Below are 20,704 nucleotides of genomic sequence, written 5' to 3'. Positions count from 1 at the left end.
CAAAACAAACAGCTGGGTTTAAAGCCCAATCCGACGGCTTAACTTAACTTTGTTAGTCTGGTTTGGGACCGTCGGCCCGGTCTTTAGATCTCTGCGTGTCAGCGCGTGCCGCAAAGGGACGTCCCGGACGAAATCTTACCAGGACACGGCGGCCGATGTGACTCGCCCGGCACCCATCGGGAGGGCACGTCGTGGCGAATTAAGTCCAAGTTCGCTGGGGAAGAAAAGGAAAACTATACAAATAGTATCCATAACGATGTTGCTTTGGATCACGATAATCGCTGCAAAATGTTAACAGCTGTGGACAGAACAGGAAAAAAGACTTGCCATTTCAAATCCAATGCTTTTCTTTAATGTTCAACTGCCTGGAGTCTGTCCAAAATTCCATCGCAGACACCTCAAGTTAAACTTTAAAAAGGATCTGTGGTAAATTCTTCTGTTCCTGATTTATCTACCGAGTGATATTTCAGCCTTCCACTTGGGATTTTACGCTGCCAGTTCCTAATAAAGATCAATGGTCTTCGTCATTCGGCGCCTGTGCTTGAACGTAATATTGTCAACGTATCAGATGGTAGAAGACAGCTAAAATGTTCAGAAAAACGTCCAGTAGACATATAGACAGACGCTCTATACAATTACATTACCTTCGCAAACAGACTCGTAACGATCTGAGTCCAAAATTTCCCATTTAAAAAAAAGAATGTTTGTGCTGGGAGTTGTTTTGTTGGTTCGTTTTCTACTACATGGCAGTTGGCTCATTTCGCAAAACTCAATACTTTGGTGATAAAAACTGCGGGCCATGGCTTCATCAAAGGTGTATAGATGACGTCATGTCTAAAGCAATCCCACAATCCTCTTTAAACTAAGATGGCGCGCTTTTAGCGAATGGCATTGAGAGCGACTTGCTGGCAAGCGTACGTTTTAGTCAACTCAAGGAATGACGACCAACAAAAGTTTGCAACAAGAGTTGTTTTACATAAATACATGCCTGTTGGATATCGATGCGCAAAACGTAATACCTAGAAAGTCCTTCAGTAAGGGCTTATATGGTGACGTCATTTCTAAAGCAATCGTATATACAGGTCCTCTTTAAGGCGCACTTTCAGCGAGTCGTGCGGCGGCTCGGAGCTTCGTATCTCAGAGTGAGTTGTTTTGTTTGCGAGTGTACGTTTTAATCAAGGGTGGATGTTGTTGGTATGACCGTCTCAAACAACTCGTCGATTTTGTCACCTCGGAGCTGCGTCAAGCCCCGAGCTTTTCACACGGTCAATCAGTAGGGGGCCGTATCTCCATGGGGATTTTGACGGGAGAGGTATCGCGGTAACACGGCTAGACCACGGCTATAGAGACCCGGAGATCTAACCAGGCGGACTCACTCCATCTGGCAAGGTGTTTCTCACCATCGACGGTACCGGTTGGTTTAGAGAAAGCCGCGCAGACAAAAAGAATCCTTCGTCCTTGTTGGGTGCGAAATTTTGGTTAAAGTCCAAACTAGCATTTCAGAAGTTGCTTTGATATAATCTGCTTACAGATGATTTTATTAAAGTAAACATTTCAATTTAAAGTTGAGCAAAGAAATCGACTGGATTGAGGTTTGAACCTAGAATTCCGGATTTAAAGGGAAATACAACATTTGCAAACATAAAAAAATAAAACTACCGAATCATTTTGAAATACCTTGCTGGACTGTTAGTGAATGACAGTGTAAAGCATCCTATAAAATCATGGCACCTGGTATACTGTCATTTTCAAGAAAAGTGGTATTTTTGTATCAATTTCCAACGTTGGTCGGCCGACCAGCGTTGGAAAACACTGGCTTTTTTTCAAATACTGGCCCCAATTGACCATTGCACTTGTTTGCAATCGATTACACACCTATGAACGGGTACAAGCCAGCTAGACTGGTTCCCTGACCTTACAATTCCCCAATGTATGTAAACTACTCTGTTTCTTCTTATATGGAGTCAGGGAACCAGACTACAGGAAAATGATTGTTTTTCTTGGTTTTTATAGCATTTTCGAACCCAAAACCTCAAAAAAGTCAGTGTAACTATATTTGCTATATATTTCCAACCCCCCAATTCCATCCATTTCTGAAAATTACAGCAAAAGCAAATGATGTATATTCCCTTTAACTGTACCGGCACTCAACCAACTGAGCTATCTAGCCCTATGTTGTCGTAAATAGACGGGTATCAGTGATGAAGCACCGCATTGTCGACCGTAATAATAACTACTGTATTCACGTCTGGGAGTCTGTCCAAGATGCCCGCACGCTGCTGCAGTATATTGAAAACAAAACAAAAAGTGTTTTCGTCGCAGTGAACCAAAAGTACAAAACCATTGTGACCGGAAACATATAAAATTCGCCACGGCTGTTTTCAGCATTTTAAGCGGGCAAAAAAACAAGACGAGGATGTAATGCATAACATAGTATCAACCTCACGTACTCTTGTCCTTTTGCCCTGTCCTGACCCCGAGCGAAGTGCACGTCTCACAGCCGAGCACTTTTTACCCGTGTGCCTCGGACTTACAAAAAAGCGAGAGCAAAATATATAGGAAGACACCAAACAAAACAAATATTTCGCGTATGTATCGAATCCTCGGAATACATTTGCTGTTTGCCGTGGTGTGCCTCGGGGTTGGTTGGGTAGATATCGACTGGGAAGGTAGCCTATGTTTAAAGGAAGTATGGTATGCAAAATGAAAATTATGAAACTTCGTACGTCTAGCACGATACAACATATACCTTTGCTGTAAGTTACATGGGGGTAGAAGGATGAGATTCAATACCTAATTGGAATACTTGCACCTGCGGCTATTTACCACAACTTGCGCAATAAATGAAATAGGTATGATTTCAAGCTCTGTATAGTAGAATAGATACACACAAAATGTACAGGTCTGTGGATAACGCACTGTGAATATCAATTTCGTCTTTGAAGAAGTGTTGGGATTGAGAGAACCTTATAATAAATATTCACTGCCACAGTCTCTAAACCGGTTCTTTCGGAACACAACACTTCTGTGAATGTGAAAGTGCATGAGATTCTTTCATTACTTTTTTTCCACAGACGAGACGGGTATTCATCAGCTACGTGTGTTACAAACATCTTTGGCAATCTTTTCCCCGGTACCAAGTCCCATAAATCATATTTCGCCGATTTTGGCTCATTTTATGTGCAAGCGAAACATTGAAAAAAACTCCATTCTCAATGGAGCATAACTATGTGCTTATGAATGCGAGTAAAGCAACTAAATAGGCACTTTTCATTTCTCTAAATATCCTGTTTAAACTTTATAATTTGACCTTATAAATAACGTGTCCTGTCGTTGCATTGCATGGTATTAATTCAGTCAAAATATATATCAAATTTTCATGGAGACACTAGAATTGTTATAGTTCATATTCAGATGTGTGGTATATCAGTCACCAGTTACCACAAAATGTATATCAAAGGATAACCATATCTCCAAGTTTTATCAATACAATTCATCGGAATTTATCACAGATGACGAATCAAGTGGCAGAAAAAAGGGCAAGCATTCCGGCAATCCTGAGCGTCATCTTCCAAATTGCGAGCATTCGCTGACAGACCACGAGTAGATCACGCTCTCTGTCAAGCGACTAAAATCGTCCACTTGCATCGCACTTCGGATTAATTAAGCCGCAATGATGCGCGCACGCTTATAGGACTTATACCAATAATCGCCCGAAGGGTTTGGTAACATTTTAATTTCACTTGGTTCGTGTGGCGCGATCTGCTCCATTACTTTTTACTCATATCGTAAAATTGGAAGAGTAATATTGCGAGTCAACACGCCATGATCCGAAGAGCAAAACTGCGTGAAATCTGGACCTGGGGTTCCTAATGGAAAAGAGGTATTATAACAAACATCGTGGTTCGTCTTTTGGAGGAAGGGGGATGCAAGTCTCGGTCGAGTTTGAGCCGTTTACTGCTAAAGCAAATAGCCGTTGGCTGGCTGGGTCGCATTTTTATCGTGATTAATTTAAATTGGTGGCTGGGTGAGGGAGCTCGGAAAAGCATGATGTATAGTAAGCGTAAAAGTATAATCACTGAGTGGTAGCGCCACTAGTTTTTGGTATTTTTGGTTAAGTGCTAACCTTAAGCTTGCACTTTTCAACTGTTCGTATCAGCTATGTTCAAGTTATACTTGTAATTGTTGACTGGTGAAATTTCCGCCAGAACCAGCATGACTGAATATTCTTCTCTCACTAGTGCATGCAGCTTTGTAATCCTCCAACCTTCATACTTTATTAAATACTTTTGGTATGGCATTTCACTGAAGCCTTTATTAATGTCACTGTTCATTTCCATCGATTTATTTTTCAAGTGCAGAATGAGAGCACATTTCACATTAATTCAATACAAAGCCAATTTACATTTTCCTCACTCAAACAGCCTTCTCTTAAATACCGCAGTCAATTGATGGTGGTAGAAAATTGCCTTCATCCCGAAACGCATGACTCACAATCCTCCCCAAACAGAGGAATATCCTCCCGAACAATGGGATGAAGGCTTACGCCCATCTAATGTTTCAGCTTGTATCCCCATGTGCCCCCTCTTAAAGCCTACCACTCCGAAGACAAGACACCAACCAGCCCACTACCAGACGGTTGTTCGGTCTAAACGCCCGTCTGGCCGGTAGTAACCCTGGCAGAGCGCACGGTCAGTTTTCAGGAACGCCCGGTGTTTATTGGGTAACCCAGTATACCCTATTTAGTTGGATCGATCTCTTAAACCCCGTTCGGGTACCTAAGTGATCGGGGTAATTAAAAGCCTTGATTGTCCGGAAGGCATTTAGCAGTGTGTCTTAATGAGATTGAAGGGGACTTTGCGCATCGATCGACGGGGGATTTAGAAAGATGATTGCTGGGGCATTGTTGCTTTGAACTCAGGACAGAGGTTCCAAGATCCGCTTGGACAACGCGTGTATTGACATTATTGACAAACTGGGGCATGGTTCTCATCCTGAAATTCTTCCACTGAACAAATAAACCCCATTTCTGTTATTTCAAAAGCACTGCCCGTCTTCACGATCAATTCTCATCACTTCCCTTTATGTAGCCTAAAGCCTTTGGAGCAACGCGGTATTGTTGACAGTTTTTCCCACTAATGTTTATTTTAAGTTGCCCGTGTGATCAATTTGTTTGTTTTTAGGCAAATCTGTTTTCTTTTGTACATCTACATCTGGATTCTCTAGCAAAACGGTTGATCCGTATCCCACTAGAGTTGGTGAGTCGCGGAGCTAGAAAATCTAAATTTGGTAATCCCCTTGAAGAATGGGGTCAGCAACGGCGGTCTTGAATTGGTCTAGTTGGGTGCTCGATTCAGGTAGAGCATTCCAGTGAGGTATGGTTGATGGGAAGAAGCTGGTTCTGTACATCTTGGTTTTTGCATGCAGACGATGGTAGGTATACTGATGTGATCTGCGATGTGTTCTTGTTCTTGTAGGGTCAAGTCGTGGTTGATGTCAAGTCCATGGATGATTTTATAAAATATTGTTAATTTGGATGTAATTCTAAGTTCAAGTAGTGACCAACCTAGTTCCTGTAACATGGCGGTGACGCTTGAATCTCTGGTATAGTTGTTGCAGCACGTTCTTGCAGCAAATATCTGGATACCCTCTAGCTGTTTCTTTTCCTCTCCTGTAAACGGGGCCAGCCGCAAACAATGATATTCAAGCTTAGGGCGGACCAAAGACTGGTACAGGCGAGATTTGACTTCTTTGCTGCATGATTTGAAGTTCCACCGGACGATACCAGTTGTCTGCTTGGCACTAGTTCTGACTTTGTTCATGTGAGATGACCAGCTGCAATCACTGCTGAAGATGAGTCCTAGGTATGGGTGATTGGATGATGTTTGGAGTGCCTTTCCATTAGTGTTATACTTATGAAGAACTGGGTTTTCTTGGTTACACCCCTTCTTAAAACTGTATCCGCCCTTTCATGAGAAACGCAGGCAAGTCGAACCAATTTCAGAAATAAGCACCCGATGCAAGCATCTAGAAACCTCAATTACAACCACATCATTGTTGCACCTATTGTCCGAAAAAGCAGCCGTATTATTAGGATGTTATCCCAACATGTGCTCGAATCAGTGTAAACAGACGATGTGATTCCGCTTCCCTCCACCCCTACCATAAGCTCATGGTGTATTTAAACTCCAATATAATGTGAAACCAACAGTTCTTCAAAATCGCACATGCATTGGTAGCTCGAAAGCCTGAAAGAATCTTGAAGGAGAAGACAGTTAAGAAATGTTCAAATTTAGAGGTGGAAGGATGACCGTGCATGGTAGGATATTTCATGGGAAAATCACGGAATCAGGTAGAGATTGAAAACCCAATCCATATGTCGACCTAGGCGGGATTCTTACCCGGTCACAGAGGTGGAAGGCGAGGAAAGAACTGCTATGCCAGCAAGACTCCCCGGTTTTAGGAGTAAATTAATGAAAACCCATCATCCTTTATATTAGATTAAAGGTTTGACTTGTCCAAGAATTGGAAACACTTTGCTCTCCCGTAAGTCCCAGATTCCACACCCGGCCTCTTTAAAGATCCGACCCTCCCCTTCCGTAATATCTCTTCTAGATCTACGCCACGATTGTCCGGTCAGGCGTGAGTCGCGGTGTAACAGTAATGAAATATTGATCGCCTTGTCTGTTGGACAAGAGCAGAGCATGTCGACCGCGTGCGTTCGCCGCCGCATCTCTCGGCTCATCAAAAATCACTGATCACTGATGCGACGAGAGGTACATGCTTGGGATCTTGGGATGTACGTGTAGAAATCCAGAAGTGACACGCATGTTTCTGAGAAAACTTTAAGATGTGGTGTGGTTGCAAGCAGGTGGATGGGTCGCATTGATGTCTCTGTGATGAAACTGCCGTGACTTTCTCAGATTTCTGATACAACTGATTAGGCTCAAGCATCATCAACTCTGACAAATGCTATTTGAAGATTTCTTAACCTATCGTTTCAACCTACATGTTTCAATCATAATTATAAAAGTGTCAAGGAAGATATGAATCGGTCATGGAAAACCCTCATTTTATCCTGGAAAGTCACAGAAAAGTTGTGGAATTTCATTTTAAGATTTCTGTGTGAACCCTTAATGAATGGTGTATATTATACATGTGCATCTCATGCTACCCACAGATATGTTCCTTGCTCCACTGTCTCATTTTACGGTAAGAAGGAAATCAATTAAGCTTCTCAAAGACGGAGGCCTACTCCTTGTCATGTCAGATGCCAATTCGTGTCATCTTGGTTAATACTTCATCTGGTTCTTGACTTTCAGGCAGGATTTATCCGCATCTTGCGGCCTTTTGACAAGTGAGAAGGAAAATATGCCCGCCTGACAAAAAAGGAGGCCAGTTTGCGTTAGTGGGGATTAAGGGAGAAAATCTGACTGACGGACCGACGGCGCGTAATGGACGCGGAGTATCAATCTCCAACACCAACGCTTGGAAAGACAAGACCTACTTCTGGCTCTCTCATTCCACCAGCCGATGCTCCAATAAACTGATTCCCTGGGTTTTTTCTTCAGTTTTCAAAACCGTAGCTGCTCGCGCCGTGACCCACATATTTTCTCTAATCTTCAGAGGACAGAGTCGCTGCATCCCCGGCTTGGAATGAGCCTCCGTTTTATTAGGTCATGCAAACGGGAAGCCAGTGTTGCCGCACAATCGCTATCTTTGCGTGTACACACAGCTGTAAGAAAGCAAATTTACTGTCTGCCCGCACATCCCCTGCGTGGATTTTTTTTTATATCTTCGGCCGCTCTTTCTATATGCTTTCACTCGATGCCCAGAATCAATTCGCTGCAGCACGCGCGTATAAAATCTGTCTCATCCATGGAGGTACTCCGTATGCTCTTCTACGATGTATTTTTTTCCGGTTGGCCAGTTGCAAATTCTGTTTAAGGCGTCCGACTTCTCGTCGACAAAGAAATTGGGTTACACAGGGGGTTACAGTTGTACCCTTTTCTATGATCCATTTTCTTGCAGTTGGCGAGTTCCGATTTGTGTTTTCGTGCCAGCTTTTGTCGACACAGAAATTAAGATTTAGTAAAGATGCTTAGGATTTTGACCTACATGTAGTATATTAAGATGTGATTTCGTTGGATATTAAATAAGGATTTACCTTTTTCAATCGAACCACTAAAGGCACGGTTTGAAGAGTGTAGGCCCTATTCGTCGGCAAAAGATATAAATTGTAGGGTGTCTTTCTTGTCATAAAACTCACGCCCCATTTTGGATGATTTGATTGGATGAGGACTCCCCTGCACCAGCTCTAAACCCCTCCCAAGCAGGACCGACGTTCTACTCGATCGACGATCGACCTTAATTGGTGAGAGTTGCATCTGCCGCTTGGTGTCTCCTTCATCAGCTATCTACCATCCGACCCCCATTGTCCAGCCAGGTATGAGTAAGAACTCCCTCCGTGCTTCTCCCTCCCTCAGCTATTAAATGTCCGAGTTGCAGACACCCTCTTCTTCCCCGTCGCGTCTGTAATCCGATGTTGGGCAAACATTGCGACGCCATTAACCCCAATTCCATGTACTTTCCCCGCCACATTGGGCAGCGGAGACGCTTTGTGTCCGCGCCCAAAAGCCTGGTGTAATGTAAGTCATGGGTTGATTCTCTCGGGGTGATGCTGGTGGTAGCATCTGTACAGATAGGGCAACGATGGAGATGATTTCTCATGAAGATATAATTGTCACTGTTCATTTGACGAGATATCTTCATGAATCACTTCCAACGAAACAGGGATTATGTGAAAGTCGGGCTTTGCCCAGTTGGTCCAATAGTTTGCACCATTTCGAACGGACGGCTTCAGGTTACGTGACGGGGAGTATTGAAGTTGAACGTCGTAGTGTATAAGTAAACGTTTAAAGTAAAAGATGTTCGAAGTGATTGCATGAAATCCCTTTGCTTGACGTAAGTTTGGTAACAATACAAGTTATTATTTGCTTTTTAAAATATAATGTTATATTATGCTATAAACCCTGCAAAGCGTAGAAAAGTCCAGAAAGAAACTCGGTGTATGGTATACCAAATGATGACAATCAGAGCATGTTCAGAAGGCTTATCTTCCCCCAGCTCCCTGTATAAATTGGATCAATGTTAAATCCATTCGCTGTGTCCTCAAGGTATCGTTAATAAACCCCCAAGTGAGCTGGGGAGTTCGGAGTTCAGCTAAGGTTATAAGGTTATGAGTATTCCCTGTGACCTCAAGGTAAACGATTCAGGACCCGTGGGGGAAATGCCAGGCTGGGGCAAAGGGGACGCGCGGCAGCCCAAACGGGGTTGTACCAAAACCCACAACGGGTATCAACCCCGGCACCAAAAAAAAAAAAATTTCAGATGTCGGTACCAATTTGGGGTTGCCGGGTCGCGGAAGTCGAATCAGCCATGTGTGCAGTCTGAATCCCTTCTCGAGAATCTTTTTCTGTATTTTGAAGTTTTTGAACAAAGTTTGAAGAAGCAAACTAGGCGATGAACACTGTCTGTTTGATGTATTTGTTTTCCTTCTTGTATTTCGAGGTTTTGCTGATGGGACTGATAAGGCCAGCATTGTGTCCTCTTTGTATATGAACGACTGACCAACTGACTGCACGAATGTCACCTGTGAGCCGGGGAGTGCTATTGTATGCGATTACCCCATAGCGCCAATAAATGGACTAAATCCGGCCATTTTTAATCACTGTTGAATAAAAGAATTGTGATGTGCGTTTGGGACAAGTTTTACGCTTTCCTTGTCTTGTTTTAGGACACAGGCCCTATATTCAAAGTATCACAAAAAGTGAGAAAAGTAAAGTCATGAAGTAATTTCCCGTAGCTTAAGTTTGAACTTAACCACCATTTTTTTCCATTAAAACTTGCCTACAAGGACTTGCGCCGTCATAACGCTGACGTGCTAATAATAGCCGGAGTTGGAGCAAACCCAAGTTTAGTCATGGCTTAGTGAAACATTCCTTCACCGTGTCAGCTCGCCAAGAACCGTACACATTGACTTCAGAAAAAAAAATGACCTAGACGAAACGTGTGAGTGGCAAAAAGTAATGCTCTAAATCGCCGTGATCCGCTAAAAGGTACCGCACCGTCTCGCTTTGCCTCCCCGGGGGATTTCAAGCTGCATTCCCCGTTATCATGAAGGAGAGAGCTCGCCTCGAGGTAGTTTTATAATATTGTATCTAGCACACGCCAACTGGATAGCCCCGGGGTAACTTTTGGTAATACCGCAGGGGAGCTTGGGTTGATTCGTCTAGGGATCCGATTATGGTAGAGGGGGCCCCGATGAAACGGTACCGGGCCTTCTGTGTCCATTAAACTGCATTAACAAATCCGGTTGAGTTTATGATATGGACTTGGATTATGTTCCTGCGATATGTACACGCATGCCGTCGGCAGACGTGTTTGACTGTTTGATGTCATGTTCCTGTCATGTTTATCAAGTTCAACACCGCTGCCTGGTTTAGTTATAAACTTGGCACAGGCTTCTGGCTTAGTTTCTGAAAGTTCTGACTGTTAACAAAACTGCAAGAATTACAAATGAAAGTGTGCGTTTTTTTCTCTGATGATCGAAAACCATTGTCCCGTGTTTCGTTCAACTTTAGACAGATCACAGTCCATCTTTGTTAACTTTTAGTTGACGTCTTAGGCCGAGGTTGCACCCTTAAAAAATGACAAACTTAAAGACATTTCTGAAGTTTCTTCAAACTTTCCTAAAATCCATCATTGATCATTTTCCTACTGTTATCAACAGTCGGAATTTAAAGGAATAACTGATACAGTCGGCAATGATGATCTGATATATCGTGCACTAGACGATGACCATAGAAAATCGCTCGAAACGTTTGCGGATTATTATCCTACTTTTCCCGCTCTTATTGAGGCAGATATAATCCTCTCGACACCACTCAAAAGTGCAAAACGTCTCCACTCTCCAGTGAAAGCCGAGCAAACCGGAGACGGCAGTTTTGGGCAAACTTGAAAAAGACATCACAGAAACGAGAGGACGCGTGTGTGATGGGATTAGCTATGGAGGCACACGTGGGGCTACTTGAGGTCACTTGAGCGCCCGTGTGCCGTGGCAGTGTAAATAAAAACTTAGTGGACCTTTTCTCTCCCTCCAAATATGTGCTGGCGATCGATCCAATTCGTAGGGTTAAACATGGGCCTGATACTCCGGCAGAAATGGCTTTGCACACACACGAGATGGAAGCCTGTGTGTGTTCAGACGGTCACTTCATGCCATTTTGTCCGGGCAATAATGTCATTGATGTTTTCATTTTACAGTCGCCGTGCTCCTGGGAAGATTGGTACAAAGTGTGAGGGGTGCAATAAAAGCACTTAAACTGTACGGAGTTCTGGGCGCGCAGGCTTCCGGCGCCACATTTCAGACATGGTACTTCACCACCGGAGGCATTCATTCGTCAAACAATACGGAAGTAGCATTCATGTATCAATCTAAGAATTAATAAAATCACATCTTAGACCACAATATTGTCGCCTATTATGGCTACGACTACGGTTAACCGTAGTGCGCCAATGGCAAATAACGAAGCCTTAGCCTCAAAATACCTCATTCAGATTTCAGACACAGCCATATAATTATACAGACCCATGTTAAAAGGCCAAAATTGGCTGGTTCCTCACTGCAAAGACTCGAAAGCCTATACGAACTATACTCGGTGGTGGCAGGTTCCCTGAAATCCACCATGATATTGGATTTGGACGAGCAGTTACACTTATAACTGAAATCCTCCTAATTTGGTTTGCCAAATTAAAATGCCGTGGCCAACCGCGCGGGTTCTTATGCGTCAAAGACACCGCCGCGAGTATACAGAGGTCATCAAAAAAATCCAATCTTAATAAAATTTAATACGAGCCAATAAGATTGTCGTAAAATGTAATGGTGGGCGAAAGCCAACGTAAGTATTTTTAATGCAGTGTTTTTCGATGAATCAAAGCGCTGGTTTCGAAAGTAACGTGCAAGCCTATGAGTCGTGGAATTACTGTGAGTTTACCAAATGCAACATTACTATTTCTGATTCCTCTGTTGGTTTTGGTTTCATTAATACATTTTTATAACAATTTTCTGTCACAAAATAAACGATAGGATTTTCATTAAAGACCATTTCTGAACATTGATTTCTTTACAAAAAGAAAACAAACGAAAAGAAATCTTTTGAAGGTATATAATGTGCAATGTTAATAGCATTTGTAGAACACGTGTGCACAAAATCAACGGTATGTTTTCATCAAAATAATTTGGTTAATTTCTTAGAAAAGGTGAATGAATTTCTTTGAAAATCTTACTCTAAGAATTGTGAACACCAAACGGAAGATCGACATTTGATCTTGTTCTCAAAGTTCTCCTTCCCAGTTTTTGAAATGATATTGATGTTCATATCCATTCTTTCGTCAGAAGTTTTACCGCTTAACACGGAACCCACTGAGAAAATCAAGGTAGATAAATATTACGGTTGAACAAGATGTTCAGGTACATCTGATCACCCAACCTCCTTACATCACTGTGTTGGTATCTGACACTGCATGCACTATCAAGCAATTAATACTGCTAGGTCACCGTCAGGGCATCAACCTCTTCCCCAGGGGAACCCCAGGGAGGATGCATTAGGTATAGGATGCGAGGCGTGTGTTGCGCTAATAACGCTTATTAACAGCAGTAGTACGGTCGGGGCACGCTGGGAGATAGCAATGATGTGAACTGCACATAACTGTCAAATCTTCCCATCCCCATCATCCGTTCCGGGGGATTTTTTTTTTCTTGAAAGCGAAGTGATTTCTAAGAACGGAATTTAACAAAAACTAATTCTGTATATAATAATGGCCCCGTATTTAAAAGCTTTATAAAGTAAGATTTTTAATCAGCCGGAGATGATACAGGATCGATTCTATATCACTGAACGCGAGAAGTTCAGTTATAATCACAGAATAGGAGACATTTTCAACATAATTACACACAGCATGGACGAATGATTATTATATGACACCACTTGAATTGATGTGTGTACGTATCTATCTGTAGCCAATATGTAAGCAAGCAGCAAAATAACATTCTTTGTGCACTCTGGTTTCTGCACTTATTTTGTTGAGAACACCCGATTTGGCCTTCCAATTTTGTTTAAACGAGTCGGCTTACAATGAACTTTCAAAGTGATACGTATTTTTCCAGATTGTTTGGTAGACATTTCGTTGGACTCAATGTTTCGCTCAAAACTCTCAGGTCATCTTCAAAATTGAAAGTGTACATGAAGTGGTCCCATCTATAACACGTCCATCACAAGTCAATCACCGGACGTCTGGTCCTAAGTAAAGTCAGAGGATAATATTCAAAATAAACCGCGACAAAGGCCTTGCTTTGCTATCGCTCGTCCCCTGTTACTTGTGACTGGACTTGTGACTAGACTTGTGATTTACTAGTGTCTTGACTTGTGATTGACTTATGATGGACTCATGATGGACTCGACTACAACACTGATTCGCTCCACTCAACGTTTCGCTCAACACGCTCGGGTCATCTCCAAAAATTGAAAGTGTATTTATGACCCGACCCCACCTACCTCATGGACACCCATTCTCCTTTCGGTCGGGGCGGCACGATGGCCGACACACCCTCGTTGCCTTGGAGACGCCGCATCTGAGCCCCGCACTCGGACTCGGACAGCGCCCTCACAATATGGCTGTCCAGCTGGTTGCCTGATGGAACGGCGGAGGCCAGACCACAGAGAACTGTGCAGATGGGCACAAAGAGAACAGAAAGTTGTACAATTTATATGATTTTGATAACAAGCTCAAGCAACAGGACTGGAAACAAAATGGCCTCCTTAAAACTGCTGTCTGAACATTTCAAAATTGTCAGTGTTCCGTACTTTACAAGGTCCCTACTCCCTACAGGCTTAATTGTATGTGTCGTTTACGCTGTAGAACCTTTCCTGTGCATATATTGAGAATACAAGCTACAGAGAATCACAAGTACGGTGCTACTCTAGGTAACATTTTAGGTTTGTGGTTAGGTAATTGGGTTTTTTTGGGGGGGGGGGTGGGGGGCGGCTTATCCTCTCTCTCTCGGCAAATCAAGGATGCAATGTTTTGTAACTGTATCAGCTACGTAAAGGTCTGCCAGTAGTGCTGAGATTCATTTATAACGCTTGTTTATTGCGGCAACACAGCCAAGTCCACCACTCACAACTCACAGTCCGTACATCATTGGTCAAAAGTTTTAATAATACGGGATATCAGGAGAAACTGTGACGCCAAACGAAACACATGACAAGTGCTGTGCATGTCCATTTTCCGCTTGTCAGAGGCTGCTAGCGTGTGCAGTGAGTCCTAACAGCAACGCAGACGTCACTTTCTTGCAGTCTATTGAGTCAGCGAGTTCGGGCCAGATGCATTAATATCATAATTATGATTCTTTCCGTCCTGAAGGCCGGCTTTTCCCCCGTTAGCCTTTCAACCTCTCACGAACCACTCCCGGGGTTGTTGTGAATGAAAACACGGCGGGCCCGGGACCCGAGCCGCTCGCTGTTGACGGGACGTCGCTCGCTTTACGCGCGTGTTTGACGGTGCGTGTTTGGTCCTTTGACTGAGAATGTCTTGAGAATTGCTGAGGCTTCCGTTGGGAATTCTTGACATGAAAAGACGGAAGGGAGACAGGATGCAGGATGTTTGACCATGAACAATAGTAGTGTATACCACTGCTGTACACGTGTTTACTGCAAATATAAACCATGCATTTTGAAGAATTTGTAAATTAGACATTTGTCATATCCCTGTATTATATCAATTCTACCTCCATACGGATACAAATTCAACCAAATCTAATGCATTCAGTAAAATAATTTTTGATCGATTTAACAACCTTGCAGCTTTCTGCTACACCCTTTTTTCATAAATTTTAGGTCACAATTCCTTACATATTGGTTTATTAAATATATCGTTCAAGGCCTCTGGCAATTTGTGCCAACAATTTAAATTATGATTGACCTGTGACCTGATAAAATTAATTTATAGGTCATCTTGTACACAGTGAAAACAAAGCGGTATCCAAAATATGCACTGTGATTAAATTCATGTCCTGATGAGAAAAATATTTAATATAATTGATGTGCTTCAGCTGTTGGTTCCTGATTGCACTGTACGAATGCAGTGCGGCCATTGCAACAAACAAGTTAGGCTCCTTCTGAAAATTGAGCCACCGACAATCCGCCCATAACACAATTTCACAAATTCCATTTTCCAGTGAAGAATTGCATTTGCCGTTTTCCAAAAAAAAAATCTAACCCGGAATCCAAGGCTAGCTTCACACGCACTCACACGAATTCACGTCTGCTTTGGGGGCTCAAAAACGTGCCGAAACGTTCGCCAACAACCTTCAATAGACCAGAGACCAATTAGCCTAGCCTCCGGCACAAGTCGTTCGATAAGACATCACACACGTACTGCTCTCTAACCAATTCGGCCTTTTTTTCGTATCGGCAGTTTTACACGTAATAAAGGAGAACATGCATGGAACATGGCACTTCAGGTGTTTTCCGGGTGAAAAATCGATGATCTGGGATCGAGGTCAGCCTGAGCCAAAGATTTTTCCTGTTCTTGTCCTCCAAGTTTGGATAAATTCTTGTCCTCCAAGTTTGGATAAATTCTTGTCCTCCAAGTTTGGATAAATTCTCTTTAAAACGGTTTCCAAGACTGATGTTTTGTACTGTATAATAGTGGTTCCATATTATCCCAAAACAGTCGGAGGTATTTCCATTTCAATTAATTTTTGTGCATTCTTTTTTAGGGCAAACTGTTTTAAGCTTGACAAATGTAAGTGTTGTCTGGCTGCCTATACCGCTTGGGCTTGAGGTACATGACGAAATATGTCATTCCCATGCAGTTTGAATGTTATTATTCACTGCCTTCATTAAAAATGTGGCAATGATGATTGAAATGTTGCCGATGAGGCCAGTTATCGACTCCCTTCTTAATTTGGCCCAAAAAAATGCACTCTGTTCATTTTGTTTTGTGTCAGAGCGTGTTCTGCTTCCAAATTTCAACCCATCTAGTTTCACATATTGATACTATTACGAGATCACTCATTAGTTTAATGCAACTTGCTTGAATTTTGCGTTTCATGTCATACTGATTGTGCCTGCGCTGCAATTATTTGATGGGAAAATATTTTACAGTCTGTGACAAAAACCATTCCAAAATACCTTGCCCAGAATCTGAGTTAAAAAAACCCCGCAAGTTAGATGTGAACAGTGTTCACATCTAACTTGCGGGGTTTTTTTTTACAATATACGCTGTATCTCCAACGGTCTCTCATTTTTGGAGGCCATATTCTTGAAGGCATTAGCGGTATTAGGTTGTCCGATAATTCTGTTCCCTTTTGTCGTGAAGGTTTAATCCGTCTTTGTCATCCCACTGAGGATAAGCCCTATCAATTACTACTCAGAATAACTCTCCATTTTCTTGAGGATTTGAGCGGGCTAGGATTAGTCCATCCCGCCTTTTTAGACTGCATTGAAGAAGTTGCCTTGATAGTTTCTCTCACCTCACTGTTCGAATTATCCCTATAGTACTGAAATATACATGGGAGGCGTTTCCAATATGGTGGCTTTTGGGGTGTACTGTTGACCTTCTGTGACCTGCTCGCGCAATACACAGAGTTAGCATAAAGTGAACTTGGGTACTAGACGTGTTTAATATTCAACTTGCAGGTCTTTTAAAACGAACACATGGCTTCTCTGGGCTTAGAGCTAATGAGATGTACTGCCTGTCGGATTTTTTTTGTCTGAAAAGATTTTTCTCTGAAAACCAGCAGTACTTTAGTTTTGATGTAAAATTTCAAACTCATGTTTAAAACGTTCAATCTTAATTACCTTCTTTTATTTTGCTGAAAATATTTCGTAAAGCCCATACAATTCGTGCTAAATTTAATTTGGAAAATGTACTTTATTTGTTAATTAGTATCGATGTCGTTAAACCAGCCCAAAATAACTCTTCGAAAAAAAAATTTCCCCAAAAGTCAGATTTTTTTTCAATAATTAAGCGCATGGAGCACGTCGTTGTAAAACGAAGATAATATACAGCAACACTGTACCAAGCTTAGTCATTAATATTTACTTTCAATAAAATCAATGAAAAGTTAAAGTAAAACCACGAGAAAAAAAACAATCCCATCAGTTTGCGTGAGTGACTTGTGACAATAACTATAATCCAGGGCCGCTCGAGTGAGATTTTCAATTTGTAGGCTTGGTCGTCAAAAAATGCCTCCAGCGATGTCAGTGTCACTGTGGTTATCAATAACTGCGATACATTAATGCCATATCAGAGTCTTCCATCCTCATTTTTAATGCATCTGGGTTTTTTTTCTCCATTTTTGTATTTTTGAAGGGGGGGGGGGGAGTGTTCAGAATTCCATGTATTGAGAGGCAATTATTTACTGGCGCCGTAGACACGCGTGGGAATTTCGAAAGTATTCAGTGACACGTAAGAGTGGTTTTGCCAGATTTCTGTATTTTGATTCATTAGAAAAAAAACAGGTGCTATTGTCAAAAACCAGTCAGAAATGCACAACAAGTGGAACTTAACGAGGCAAGGCCATATCTGTAAATACATCAGAAACTACACGAATTGAGGCGCCTCTGTTGCATAGTTCGCGCTAGAAAGTACTTAACCACTTGGCACAGAATCTCATGGTCACAGAGTTGCACAAAATTTGGTATGCGTGGTGCGGTACGGATATTAAAACTGCATCCATTTCACCAAAGTTAGCATTGAAAACAGTATAATGTCATAAGCAAACAAAGCTTGTTTTCCCGCCTTAAATTTCACGATCAGCAACATTATAAGTTCCCCAAATCAAAACGTGATACTTCTAGGGTTGCGTTTCGTTGTGCCTCGGGGAGAATCTTTATTAATCTCGCCCGTTTAATTATGCAGGGTCGTATGAACACACCCCAAGTGATGATATGAAACCGAGATTGGCATGTAAATTTGAAATGTAGATGGCCGTACCAAAAAAACGACCAAGGTTCTTTCGATATTATATCCCTGGTGTACCTTTACGATCCCAAAACCACGCAATAACTTGCCAGGCCACGGATTATTAAATTCCCATATCCCCGTGGCGATTTGAAACGACCGCTCATAAAACGGCGCTCCGAGAATTCGTTCGGTAGGGGAGAGATGAAGAAGGAGAAAAAAACGCACGAAATGGTGAACTCGACACGCGCAGATCTAGAAAAATGGCCAAACGAAATGTTCGATATTGGGCAGTGCTATATTTGGGCCCCGCGGGGTACTTTTGTGTTGGGAGGATCAGAAATATTGCGCTGGGGCCACGCAATATGCATGTATTCATTTCCCACGCGACCCAGTGATTATTTGTACAGGGTCGGCAGAATATACCCACTTATCGTGCATTTGGGGCATTTGCGACAACAGTAGAATTTTTGATTGCTGACTTTATTTGGTTTGAGACAAAATGCGCCATTGAATTTGAACATGCCTCATCATGTTGTTAGGAAGTATAGTTTCAATTTAGGCCTAGGTATACACCTACGATGGGCCAATACGCAATATATGCTTTGAATTCTATTACAAATGGACGGAACCTTTTGAATCAGCATCATACTTTATTTATACCTTTATTTAAAGGTCTGACCTGACGGGGTGTCCCTAATTTTGCAATTCGTGCCCCTGTTTAGTCATATTGGTACAACGCTTATTGCTCAACAGCAATGCCAGGTGATTTTCTCGAGCCTTTTTCTTTAAGCAGAAAAAAAATACCTTTGTTAGAATAAAACAGTACATGTACCTGCAGCAAAAGAAAACCATCAAAAATTTAAACAAACATTCAATTCATTATTCTTTATACACATCTTTTAATTCAAACCAATGTCATATTACTTACCAAGAAAACTGACGGTGATAACTAGTCCTAAACTTTGTACCTCCATCCTGTCTAGAAGCGATCAAATCTTCCACTTATTTTGAAGACGAGTGTTTATTTCCTAGATTCCACCGGTGTAAGTTCTCTCAGGGCTTATAGCCTCAAGCCCCCGGTATTGTCCCGTCAGAGGCGCCGTCTATTGTCAGCGAGTGTCCCCTTTGTCAAGCGAAGCAAATCCCGCTGCTCACAGATATTTTCCGGTCATTTTGCTGCCAAGTATTTATTTCGCAAGCCTCTCGTAAACAAGGAGGAGCGATTCCTGCCGCGCAACTAGAAAATCCACATCGTAAAATTTATGACCGGCAAAGCTATACGCTCGCTAATAAAGCACTGTCGAATACCACGCCGCCAAATCACCGGCAATATACTTTGCAGAGACCTATAAAACACGATAAAGTTTTTTTCAATTGTCCCACTCACAAATCCTCCAGTGAATGCGAATGTCCCTATGCCTAGTCGACTCGTACCACCGTACCACAGTAAGTGTCCCGCAAATGTAATTGATACTTGTCCATTGACACAGGAGCACCAATTGTCATCCAGTGCACATCGTCACTAAACTTCTAAAGCATCTTTCAAAACATCACTGCCGCACACGTGACGAGCTATGGCGATACCACAGACGCAACTTGGTAACAGTCATCCGCCGCAGTTGCTAATTGGTCTTTTAAAGCCGAGATAAGGAGATCAGCTCTTGATGAGAATGATTCGGTTGTCAGGTTCCAAGAAGTGCAATGCAAACACGGAGCAGCCTCAATGGTTGTTGGGGCCCAATAATTGTTTCTGGTCTCAATAATGAAAGCTGGTTTTTTGGGCACGAAATTAAAAATATGGACGGACCAGAGGCTGGTATACTACAGAGTTGTACAGGTTTATAGGTGCTGAAACAAAGACTGTCCAATCCCCAAACAGGAACTTTGAAGGAAAGAAAGATGCTTTCGAGATGTTACCACCTAAAAAATATCTTCACTTTTTTCCTTTCTCCTATCATCCAACCCTCTATCCGGTACGTGCTACACTCATGCGTCTTTTCCTCCCACTACCCCCGTCTCCCAATATTCAATTTGCTCGGCGTAAACTGGACCCATGTCTAAATTGATTGGTGTTTCGCCTTCGCGTCCTTTTTCCCTTTCCTCCAATAATACAACTCGGGCTGCATATCAGCCACGCTTCGCTGCATGCATGCGTGCGTGCTAGTTCCCATAGCGTGCGTGTTAACAGATAACGCACATGGCTGGCCGCTTCTTTTAAAGTACGCATGCGCTGCTTGAAATATCGCCGTCAGTGACTTTGTACTAGACTGTGTTGTGTGTGCCAAAGTTTCTTAGACAATAAAAATTGTGGCCAAAAAAATATCGTGGTCGTAAAAAATACATCAACGCCGGGATACTGAACACATGTGATACTATAAATTGCTGTAGGATTTGATATTGTAAAGAGGAAAAGAACAGGGATTAATAATCATTTGTACATAACTCAAATCAGTGCTAGCCTTGCAAATTTGGCCAGTAAGAGCTATAACAAAAACAAAAAGCGCATAAAAGCATTTCAGTCAATGTGTTTTGTTCAATTTATTTCAATTCAATTCAATTCAATTTATTCTCATCATGTAAAAACATGAAACTTGTCTCCTCGTTCTGCACACGTATACACTACTTCACATAAAAACCATAAAAACATATACATGTACAAATAGACGTAACA

General features: G+C 42.2%; 1 protein-coding gene across 1 annotated transcript in view; it reads right to left on the bottom strand.

The window, feature by feature from the left end:
• LOC119737350 (protein APCDD1-like) overlaps window positions 1-20,135 on the bottom strand; it is a 43,319-nt gene extending 23,184 nt beyond the window's left edge. Inside the window, exons 1-2 of the mRNA XM_038211642.1 lie at window positions 18,962-20,135; window positions 13,617-13,785 (exon numbers count right to left, since the gene is read on the bottom strand). Coding sequence (XP_038067570.1) covers window positions 13,617-13,785; window positions 18,962-19,007 — 215 coding nt within the window. The 5' untranslated portion in view covers window positions 19,008-20,135. The remainder of the gene's footprint in view (window positions 1-13,616; window positions 13,786-18,961) is intronic.
• Window positions 20,136-20,704: the final 569 nt, after the last annotated feature.

This window comes from Patiria miniata, unplaced genomic scaffold, assembly GCF_015706575.1.
Source record: "Patiria miniata isolate m_02_andy unplaced genomic scaffold, ASM1570657v1 HiC_scaffold_3, whole genome shotgun sequence".
NCBI lineage: Eukaryota > Metazoa > Echinodermata > Asteroidea > Valvatida > Asterinidae > Patiria > Patiria miniata.
The sequence above is the reverse complement of the archived record's forward strand: the minus strand, read 5'-3'. Positions and strand labels throughout refer to the sequence as shown.